Source organism: Populus euphratica, unplaced genomic scaffold (genome assembly GCF_000495115.2).
Source record: "Populus euphratica unplaced genomic scaffold, PopEup_1.0 scaffold118.1, whole genome shotgun sequence".
Lineage (NCBI taxonomy): Eukaryota > Viridiplantae > Streptophyta > Magnoliopsida > Malpighiales > Salicaceae > Populus > Populus euphratica.
This window is the reverse complement of record NW_011500007.1, coordinates 282069-294109: the sequence shown is the minus strand read 5'-3', so window position 1 is coordinate 294109 and position 12041 is coordinate 282069. Positions and strand designations below refer to the sequence as shown.

The 12041-nt window shown below is 33.0% G+C and overlaps 1 protein-coding gene and 1 long non-coding RNA gene across 2 annotated transcripts; one reads left to right on the top strand and one right to left on the bottom strand.

Annotated features, from left to right (window-relative positions):
• The first annotated feature begins 4881 nt into the window (after nucleotides 1-4881).
• On the top strand, nucleotides 4882-9525 carry LOC105141246 (uncharacterized). The gene is made up of 3 exons (XR_845329.1): nucleotides 4882-4894; nucleotides 7555-7557; nucleotides 9087-9525. It is a non-coding gene; the product is annotated as an uncharacterized LOC105141246 (long non-coding RNA).
• On the bottom strand, nucleotides 6718-12031 carry LOC105141247 (65-kDa microtubule-associated protein 1-like). Its single transcript, XM_011048418.1, has 11 exons — nucleotides 11842-12031; nucleotides 10876-10927; nucleotides 10668-10766; nucleotides 10396-10599; nucleotides 10000-10248; nucleotides 9691-9906; nucleotides 8889-9044; nucleotides 8453-8764; nucleotides 7600-7687; nucleotides 7333-7481; nucleotides 6718-7195 (listed from the first exon to the last, which is right to left on the bottom strand). The coding sequence occupies exons 3-11, from the start codon at nucleotides 10737-10739 to the stop codon at nucleotides 6896-6898; spliced, it is 1746 nt and encodes a 581-aa protein (XP_011046720.1). The 5' UTR covers nucleotides 10740-10766; nucleotides 10876-10927; nucleotides 11842-12031; the 3' UTR covers nucleotides 6718-6895.
• Between the last annotated feature and the right edge of the window lie 10 nt (nucleotides 12032-12041).

Sequence of the window (12041 nt, the reverse complement as noted above, 5' to 3'; positions counted from 1 at the left end):
AGTTCTTTATAATCAGCAATGAGTCATTCATATTTATCATTAAGATAAGTCGTCCGAACTTGTACTCGTTAGTCTAACATCACTATAAACTCTGGAGTTTGAATGCTTGGAGTCAATTGTGAACATGTAATTGTCAAAGCACTATAAGTCATCTACAAGTTCTTGGTCATAAAGTTAAAGAGTCCATACACTGATTTCTATCGAGCCCAACAAATAATCCTGCTTCCAATCACAAATCCGGATTGATATTTTGTTGGGTTGAAGGATAGTCCTCGTTTTTCTCCTTCATTCGATTGTTATATGTATCTTAGAAAGAAAAAATAAATTCATCAACTTTAAAGAAATAATAATTTAAGAAAAAAACAATTGAAAACCAACATATCACAAAGTGTTGCGTTTAGCTATGAAAGAACCAATACACCCTTTTGTGGTGGTCATCACTCCACACATACATTTCAATAACAAAAACTCCATTAAGCTTAGCTCGAGTCAAAGAATCGTAACCCATAATAAAAAAAAATATTATTACTTAAATATATTTATAAAAAACAATTGATAAAAAAATGGATGTAATAAAAAATCTTATCATCCAAGGAAAATAAATAAATGAAAATTGTTCATCTTATAATCAAAAGATTTAGGATTTAGTCAATTGTAAGTTTTGCGACATTAAATATTACTGATGTTGCTTATCAAAAATTCAACAATGTATCAGTTGAAGATATTATAAGAGACAAAATGTTTGAAAATAATGACATGTTAAGTAGTATACTTACTGAATAAAAGATCTCAGTTCATCACAATTAAAAAATATATACTTATGTGTTTGTTTAAATTCTATTTCTGATAAATATCAGTTAAAAAATATATACTTATGTGCTTGTTTAAATTCTATTTCTGATAAATATCTTTCCCTTACAACATTTTCTAGTATGGGTTGTTCATGATGGGAGAATATTGACAAGTTCTCATTCAAAGACACTTCCCTACCATCATCATGCATTGGAACGCGGTTGATTCTTATTCTCAACTAAGGCTTAAAATAGTATGGGATAAATATTGAGATCTCTTCAACAATATAGACCTCGCATATCAAAACCTCAATATTTGACTTTATTTTTTACTTTTCTCTTAAGGTTGAACATGTATCTTCATGGAATTAAATGAATGTTTTGAAATATGAGAAGAAAGACAACAAAATTTTAATTACGATGCATGTGTAAACCCTAGCCTCTTGAATAGACAGGGCCCTCAACTTTTACCTTAAATAGTAAATGTATAGGTAAATACTCCATCAAGTCAAAAAAAAATAATAAAGAGAATATCATCTTAAGTTTGGATATTGTCTGGATGATATCATTTTCAAGCATCTCCATGTGTCGCAACATGTTGGAGCATATATTTCTAATGAAGTGACTGATCTTCGTGAGTACATCTCATATCTCTTTTGATAATAAATCATGGTAACCTAATGGAATGAGTGTTTCAATAAACATGTGGTAGTCATAGCTTTTCATTCTATACAATCTATAATCCTCTAAAGTCATCAACCTTGATATGTTTGAGGCATGTTCATTAAGCAAATACAAACTTTTAAGTCATTGATAGATAAGTAATTGTATATTCTTATCTAAAGCGATGCTGACATTGGGTTTTGCAATTTGTGACTCAACATAAACTAACTCCATGTTTTTACGGTGACAGAACAAAACTATATTTATTCTAGCCTTGATGTTGCCCTTTGTCTTCCCCTTTATATTTATAACCATATTGAAAATGTTCTTAAACATGTTCTTTTCTATATGCATGGCATCAATGTTATGGCGGAGAAGATTGTTCTTCCAATAAGAAAGCTCTCAGAAAATACTTTGTTTTACCCAATTATGGGTTAAACAAAATTTAAAAAACTTTTACTTACTGAATTAAAAACTAAACACAATGTCATTGTACCCCCGACACCATGTTATATAATTATTCACCTGAAAAAAGCAGTGGTGCAACATCCCTTTCAACTTTTCCAATAAAAGAGTCCTTTCTATTCTTTCTGAACCTATGATTTATTGGCAAGAATCATCAATAACTGTAAAAAAAAAAAGATGTTATACCATTATTTGTTTATATGAATGCCTTGTTATTTTCTATACATTATGGATATGCTAGTTTTCCATGCGTGCTCTAACTAGAAACCATTTCATTAGTTGAAAAATCATTTATAGTCTACATTAAAGCTACCTTCACTAGAAATTTTTTTTTCTTGATATATCATAATTCAAAGTCCTAGATGACCACAACTATCTCAACTCATTAATTATTGTTTGAAGACAAACATCTATATTCTGACTTGAACTATTAGGACCGGGTATAATCATAGATAAAAATATAAACTTCAACCTCATACACATCCCCGGTAGCAAGTTATAAACCGTGAGTATTACTGGCCAATAAGAATAAAGAGCAACAAATGGATTAAATCTATTTGTACATAACCTAAGAAACACATTTATTATCTCCACTAAAAATTGAGGATGTATATTGTTAAATTGTTTCCAAGCTTTACTATTGAAAGGATGCATTATTATTTCATCCACCGCATTATATGATTGATATCATATACTCAGCAGTCTTTGGTGACATGAAATTTAAAAAACTTTTACTTACTGAATTAAAACTAAACACAATGTCATTGTACCCCGACACCATGTTATATAATTCTTCACCTGAAAAAAGCAGTGGTGCAACATCCCTTTCAACTTTTCCAATAAAAGAGTCCTTTCTATTCTTTCTGAACCTATGATTTATTGGCAAGAATCATCAATAACTGTAAAAAAAAAGGTGTTATACCATTATTTGTTTATATGAATGCCTTGTTATTTTCTATACATTATGGATATGCTAGTTTTCCATGCGTGCTCTAACTAGAAACCATTTCATTAGTTGAAAAATCATTTATAGTCTACATTAAAGCTACCTTCACTAGAAATTTTTTTTTCTTGATATATCATAATTCAAAGTCCTAGATGACCACAACTATCTCAACTCATTAATTATCGTTTGAAGACAAACATCTATATTCTGACTTGAACTATTAGGACCGGGTATAATCATAGATAAAAATATAAACTTCAACCTCATACACATCCCCGGTAGCAAGTTATAAACCGTGAGTATTACTGGCCAATAAGAATAAAGAGCAACAAATGGATTAAATCTATTTGTACATAACCTAAGAAACACATTTATTATCTCCACTAAAAATTGAGGATGTATATTGTTAAATTGTTTCCAAGCTTTATTATTGAAAGGATGCATCATTATTTCATCCACCGCATCATATGATTGATATCATATGCCCAGCAGTCTTTGGTGACATGAATAACCTTTTTAATTTATATGTGATTGGAAAGTATCTAAATTTTCTATGTGCGATAAAAAACCTTCCCCTACTAGTTATGGGTTTATAACAAGAATGCCCATGTATTATGCACTTGGTCAAATCTGCATTTTTAATATAGTATAATATATAGAAGTTTGGACATATATCAATTTTCTGATATTTTAGACTGAGGGGGTTATATTATAGAATTAGCAGCATAGAAGTTTTCTTTCAGTCTGTTCCCTTTAAGTAAAATACTTATTGTCCATTCAACAATTCTATCATAATTAGCCTTACTCAACCTATGATCTGACTTGATGGTGAACACATATGCAACAACCAATAATTTATCATGATTTGTCTAACTATTCCATAATAGTTCGTCAGAATCTTTTGAAAAATTAAAAAACCTAGTCGCGTTTACATTAGGTTCTTTATATATGATTGGACAATGACCAGTATGATCTTAATTCATTCTCATTGAATCCATAATCATATTCCTATAAAAAGTACTATTATCATCTACAACTTCATACATGTTGCTAGCACTAGAAGTTGATCCAACCATCTTCTCTATCATGGTATCATGAGGAATATATGATCCTCTGTATGCATACTAATACAAGTATTTCTCCATGAACTGTTTTTATATAAGTTATATCTTTATAATATCCAGATTGATAAATGCTTTATTCTTACACATCTTGCATAAACATGTAATACTGTCACTACTAATATTTTTTGGATTAGATAGTGTATAATTAATAAAACCTTGAACATCATTATAATAATCCGTCATTCACAACATTTAGGGTTAATCTCGATACATCCATGAATGATTATCCATTATTTATATCAAACATATTTAAATAATGATGACAACATATATTAATTAACTACGTTAACTATATTAATTTGTAAAAATATTGGTTTAGCTCAATCTTATTCAATCTATTTTAATAGTTCTCTTAATTCATTATTAATTATATATCTATATAAATTCAAATTTTTACACATTTATAAAAAAATTACAACTCATCAACAAAATTGATAAAATATAAAAACAAACTTATTAAATAAGTCATTATTTATTTTATCACAAAACATTGAAGTAAAAAATTCAATATAAATTTCATCAATTTACAAATAAATAAAATTTTATAAAATCTAAAACAAATCATAACATGTATAAATCATAAATTCATTCAACAAAATTGTATGAGAAAAAATTATAAAATAAGTAAGCACCCAAACAAAATACGTATACTATAAAGATATAAAAAAAATTAACATTTAAAAATTGTGTTCAAATAAAAAAGGTAGATTTATTTCCTTAAGATGGAGAATCCTTAATAAAATTTGAATCAGAACATGAATGTTAACAAATCAAGTGTTATGGTAGCTGAATTTATTGTGAGAGGTTGAATTATGGTGAGATTGAAGGGGGTGGATATTTGTTTTAGAAAAAATACATAAGAAAAAAGAAGAAATGGAGGAGAGGAAGGGGAGGAGAAAAGAAGGGTTGATCGCCAGGTCATAAATTAAATATTATCGATGAATATACCAATATAATTATTCTGTTAAGCATTCCATCGGTCATTCTACTGGTAAAAAATATCACATCACTATATAATTTGCCTTGTTGAATCCCATTTTAATATCATCTATAATTTTATTGGTATATATCGAGGGATTATTTTTGTCAATATATTTAAGGATTAACTTTACCGTTAGATTAATTCTATCAGTAAAGTCATTGGTAAAAGTTACACATCTTTGTACTTTTCTGGCTTTTTTATTTTTTTTTTCTGCAATTCTCTTGGTATATATAGATGAAATATTTTTATTAATGTTTACCAACAATTATAGCAATGAAAAAGTTTGTCGGCAAAATTTACCGTAATCTACTGACGAAAAAATTAATCGGTGTTTTCATTTGTATTTGTCAAATTTCGCAATCTACTGACGAAAAAATTTATCGGTGTTTTTATTTGTATTTGTCAAATTTCTAGTGGTGTTGTAGATTTGATTTGTTACTAAAATTAATTCATAATTTAAATTTTTTTTATATTTTAGTTTATGTCATTTAAAAAAATTAACATGTATCTAGACTACACATCAAATGGATTGACAATGGCTTTATTTAACACAAAGCTCGAGCCGTGGAAAGGTGGATGCAGATAATGTGGCAAGACTAATGGTCATCCCTTGTCCTTAGGATACATTAAAGAGATTGCCTTATGAGCTCAAAGCCTCTAAATGAAGGTTCAATGTGGTTTTATTCAGCTTTTACTATATAATTGAAGTAATTTTACTTAGAAATATATTAAAATAATTTTATTTAGAAATATATCAAAATAATATTTTACTTAGAAATATATTAAAATAATATTTTTTTATTTTTAAAATCAGTATATTAAAATAATATAAAATACTAAAAAAATATTAGTTTAAATTAAATTAAAAAATATATATATATTTTTAAAGCAAAAAAAAAAAAAAGATCGGCATGTAAAACTCTAATTTCTTTTGTCTAGCTCAAATATGACAAGTGCGTGATTTGGCATGACATCACGAGGGCATCTTTTGTCTTTGATCTTCTGCTGACCAGAACTCTCTCGAAGCTCTCCTCCTCTGATACCACACGACTTCTGGAGCTCCGTCTCTTTGGACTTTGACCACTCAACTTATGCTTCTCTAGCATTGCTTGTCTTCCTCCCACGCCTATTCCCACTTGCATCCATTGTTCTCGATTAGTATATTGTTGCTTCTACAAGTCACAACACTACCAGCTCTTGGGATATTGACATGTTCATCAGAACCCTCGTACACAAATGGGTTTTGGTCACAAATCTATTATGTATATCTTTAGTTAAACAATTTTGTTAGTTTCTATACTTGTTTCTTTATCTTGTTTTTCAGAGAACGAGAATTTAAAATTCTTATTTGATTTTTAAATTATTTATTACATTCTTAAATAAAAAGGAAAACATGTCAATCAGTTTTTATTGACTGGTGCTCTCCTCATCACATCACGGACGGAGGTGCCGCTTCTATGGCATTGCACACCACACAATGACTCGGTCAATATGAGCTTCTTGGTCGATGACTTTAACAGAGTTGCTTGTATAAAAAGCCAGTTCTGGTCCATCCGGACCTTGGTTAACAGACATTTTTCGAGTTAATGACCTTCTTCGAGCCACCACATGATTCTGCCCAGAGATCATTTCCTTTCAAATTTCACAATCTCATGGTTTGACCATTTTTGCAGTCGAAACTCAGCTGCCAGTTGTTCTACATTAGAATCTTAGCGTCGAGTAACCAAGCACTACAACAAAAAATTAGTTCTGAAGATATAAAGCAGAGAGGATTAGAACAGCTTAAGAATGTAGATAAGATGCACAACTAAAAACAGTTCACTCTCCAGTTACTCAGTTTTCACAACTATATGACTACAACAAGCTCCTAGAAGTAATAGAAGTAATATATCAAGGTATAAACCTCCGGATCTCTCTTAATTTATCATGGTGAAGCAGAAACTGTGTCGGTGCCGGAAAAATGAGAGGCGGCATCATCTTTCGATATGGAAACATAGTTAACAGGGGCAGATAGCCTATTATCCCTCCTTCCACCTTTAGTTACAGAACTGCTCCCATTTTGATGAGAATTTAGAGATAGCCGCCTGCTTGGAGTTCCATTAGCACTGCCATTTGCACGGGGACCAACCACCTTCTTTGTACCAACTGGTCGAACAGGACTAGGTCTTGCACTGAAAATGGCATCTTGTTCTGTGTTTTGCTGCTCATGGAACTTTTTCTGATCCTGTCATATCCAAGGTTATCTCCTTTTAGCAAGAGAGCGATCAAACAAATCTCATTCTAGACCCAAATCAATTCACATTCTAGTTTAAATGCCTGCGTGAACTGGAACAGTGTAATAGTCACTAAATAGGAACTCACCCTCATTCTCCGCTTCTCTTCTTCTCTTTCCTGTCTGAGCATGGCATATTCATCTAGCATGGCAAGGAGAGGAACACCATCATATGCAAACTGTATGCCATGATCTTCTTCCCAAGCCCGAGTTTTGGATACCAAGGTGTCAACCAAAGCTACATGGGCCAACAAAACCAATTAAATCTCTGGATCCAGATCTACACAGAACAATTTACAAAGAGAAAAAAGATGGTGATCTTGCCAACTCTTTGGCTTCCCTGATTCAACAGATACCTGGAATTTTGTTAACCAGAATACGGGCCTTTTCTGCACGTTTGAGATTCAGATGTGCACCTCTACTTGCATTATACCTGTTTTCATCCTGTTTCAAAAAGACAATGCCATTTAAGTTACACCATCAAATCAGCGGTGTACAAGTAATTTCGCCTACTTTCTAGAAAATCTAGTTCGATCTGTTGATCCTTTTCACTATGTTTAACCTCATCATTTACCATTAGGACTCGAGTTTTTCCAGTCATATACTGTCAAAATGAGAAAGCTGTCCTCCTACTAGGCAAATGTGGAATCCACAATTAGACGAGATAAAAACATCAGCAAGCAAGATCAATCACATTAACCTATTATCTGTCAAAGAAAACCAGGGGAAAGAGATATCCTGTTACCAGGCAAACCTGATTACACAATTAGATAAAATAAAAACATCAGCATGCAACCAGGGGACAGAGATATCCCGTTACTAGGCAAACCTGACTACACGATTAGATAAAAATAAAAACATCAGCAAGCAAGATCACTCATGTAAACCTATTATCTGCCAAACAAAACAAGTGTAAGCAGAGAAACAAATATTTCCCACATAAAAGGGGATCTATAGATCAGCTCCCGATGCAGGAATTTCTTGGGGGACCTGAGAGGCCATGACCCTTCATCACTTGAAATATTTTTTTTCCTATTAATGCCCCCACGCATCTATAATGTATATGTATCATCAACCACCCTCCCTAAAACAATGACATGCCCTACCCCGGTACCAGGAAAGCAGTGGAGAGATCTCTTGGAAGTGATCATTGAAATTCTCAAATCAGCAGTGACAGCATGTCACATAGAAGGAGAGAGATCAAAATACCCGATTGTAGTCTTCTAGCCAACTCTCTTCCTCACATGCTGACATCCATTTCTCAACCTTATCCAAAATTTCTTTTCTGCTTAGACCTTCTTCTTTGGCTCTTGATATCTGATTGTCCATGTCAGCCAGTAACTCAGTTGGCTCAACATTTCCAGAATCAATGAGAGTCATAATCTTTTCTCGAGCAGCCTCAGGATCTATCTCTATATGAGCATGGACATATATCTCTTCAAGCTCTGCTTGCTTTCTGAAGGCAATTTCTTTCATCCTGCTGGCTTTCAATTGATCAAGCCTTTCAACTTCAACCTCAGCCTTAAAAGCAAGTAATAGTGAAATCAGTATTCAGCTTTCAGGGTTTTCACCAAAAAAAAAAAAAGTACACAGCTTTCACAGTTATTCAACCTTGCAGGTATATTTGCTTGCAGAATTCAAATACCTGCTCAATCAGATCCAGCGCCAGAGCTCCTGGGACAGCCACTTCATCAACTGAAGCCAACATGTGACAGGTTACATGGTCAAACAATTTCCTTTCTTCCATTGGAGTATCCATCAGATTCCACAGGTCAATAAGTTGATTTGTCAGCTCTTGAAGCTGTGGTCGGAAGATACAAATCAAAGATATTATGAATCTTAGTGGAGAATACAAATCAAGCACATGCAGCTAAAAATATATCTGTTGTGACACTTCATTTTACAAAAGAACCTTTAGACTTTGTTCCCTTTGGATGTTATACAAATTATACTGGTGCTGTAAAAACATGTAAAGTACAAATTTTGAGGAAACAATACTTGTTTTATATGTTTTGAAGATGTCAAACAGAAATATGATGCAGAACACCGTTTTCCCTACTGTTGAAAGAATATATCTGAATTACAAGAATTCATTAAGAATGCAGTTTTCAGAAAACATCAAGCAGACACATTTAGTTCACAAGATAAACTTATTTAACAACAAAGAAAAAAAAAAGCCTCGAGGAAATAGGGTCCTGATATAGCATAACTAATTTTTCAGTTTAAAAATGTAAAAAATTGATATCCCATTTCTTCAGGATATCTTTATGCTAAGGATTGATCTACAGTTCACAGAATATCTTTATGCTAAGGATTGATCTACAGGATCATCATTTGGTTAAGGCTCTCAATTAGTACAAAATCTTATGTCCTTAGGTTCATGTGAAAATGTACCAAGGAAAATATATTCTCCCAGGCAGAGAAAACTACAATGCTGAAAGACTTACCTTATGAAGCCTTTGCTTCTTATCTTCTTTTAACGCTAAGACTGTCTTAGCCAGCCTTGCTAATGTATCATTGCTAATACTTTTTGATTGCACGCCAGTTGAGTCAATTAAGCTTGGATGAACATCAGTTACAGTACTGAAGAAGTCCATCCCGAGGACAGCACAGAGATCATGCACACTGCTTACAAATTCAAGGACCTTGTGCAGCCTACCACTCTACAATTTAAAATTAGCAGTTAACAATTAACTTGACAGATCTAGAAAGCTAGAAATTATATGACGCACCATTACCAAGATAGAGAGATTTACCTTTTCCTTTTGAAGCTCTTGAAGTTCGGCATGATATTCATCCAACTTCTTTAGGGATAAGTCAGCTTCATCAACTGCAGGAGCATCATTGATATTTAAGTTCCCAGCAATTTCATCACATATTTTCTGAATCTGTGAATGTACGTCAGAAAACTCCTTCACTCTCTCAGCTTTCTGTTCCCACAGCTGTTCAAGTGCTGGTGCTATAGCTGCATGTTGTTCCTTGATTGTGCCTGAAGTCTTCTCAGGCTGAAATTAAAACCAATGAAAGCCATGAGGAGCCAGCTTTCACAGTTCATTACCACAAGGAGTTTTGCATCAACACATCACCATAATACACACTTTAGACCTATGCTTAAGCGGACCATACAAAACAAAGTCAAATAAAACACTCACAATTCCTGCAAAACTTTTTTCTCCAAGGGCTGATAGAAGACGGGCAAGTTCAATTTTGGCATCTGATAAGGCCTCAAGAAGCTGTACCCTCGACTTTGCTGCCTGCTCAACTTTCTTCTTATACACATCCAAGCACTCTTGTTCTATTTGAATGAGCATCTTGTCCCGATCCTCGTCACTTTCACCAACCTCATCCCAGATTTCCTACACCACATCAGGGACAAGTTATGATTCTTCATGTCATACACCTGAACAATCAGAAAATGAAATACCTGGAGCTTTTGCAATAAAGTGCCACAAGTTGCTTCTCCAACGAGAGGGTTTTGAGCATCCATGACTGCCATTCAAGTTATTTTGCAACCTCACTCTAACTACATGGAGCATTCAAAAGACATTTAGTAATCCATAGATGGGACCATGATGCACCCTATATGCTTACAAATGTAAACTACAGAAAGAGAGGAAACTGAAGCAACTTACCTTATTGACCAACAGGAAAAGTACTTTTACCAGACAAGTAAAACATACACACCTGCAAAGACAATCGACTGATCAGGAGTAGGCATAGAGTAAGGGTAGTTGAAAATATAAGCTCTGGAAACATTTGAGGAAAGACTACCTAACTTGTTTAATTGCAAATGCATCACGACTCTAAATGCCATTCAGTACAGAACACTGAAAACTAACTGCAAAGCTTTAAAACATGTAGTAGAACACACACAATGCATGTCTTTATTTAAAAGCAAAGAGATTTAGGTAGCATACAAGACAAAGCACGGGATTTATCAATCCTGTTACATTATTGACAGAAACATTGAGATCTTTTTCACTGAATTACAGTTTGCCAAGGCTATTCAGAAAATACATGAAAAGAAAGAAAGAAAATAAAATTCTGAACTTGAATAAGTTGTTGTTTGGACCTGAAGAAGAAAACTACAATCGTGCTTAGCCTAACACAATCATTCGCATACATGAGTCAACCTTGTACAACCATACAAACACAAAACAAGAACTAAATACAATATTAATATCATGCCCTTTACCACTTTCTTAACAAAACCAAACAAGGAATAACATATATTCTACTGAAACTTGTCAGAAAAAAAAAAGACAATTTTTCTCCCTATTGCTTGCTGACATTCTCAACTACCAGCCAGCTTATTTTACTAAAAAAACTTACATATCCCAGTTACGATATTATTAGACTTATTGGCACAATTCTAGATATTTCTTTAGTCTGAACAAGATCTCAAGCTTAAAAGGGAGGAAAAGTTGATTTCAACAAAAAAAAAACGCAGCAACAGTTTTTAAGTAAAAAATTCCTACATTCGCTAAATCATGAACAAGAACAAGTTCTAAGCCACTTAGATCTCTTGACAATCCGAGAAAACAACAAAAACAACACTGACAATGAGATCCAATGACAACAAAAATAATAATGCTTACCCAGACCGTCCTTGAAGGAAGCTAGGGTATTTCAGGAGGGGTTTGTTGCTTTCAGATCTAAAGATTTTAGTTTTTTTTCTAACTCCAAAGCTAGTATCCGTGACTGACTGTGTACTGTGTGCAGAGAGAAACCTTGAGTGAGGGAGTGATAATAGAATCGAAGAAGCTAACAAACAAAAAGACAGAGAAAAAGAAATGGA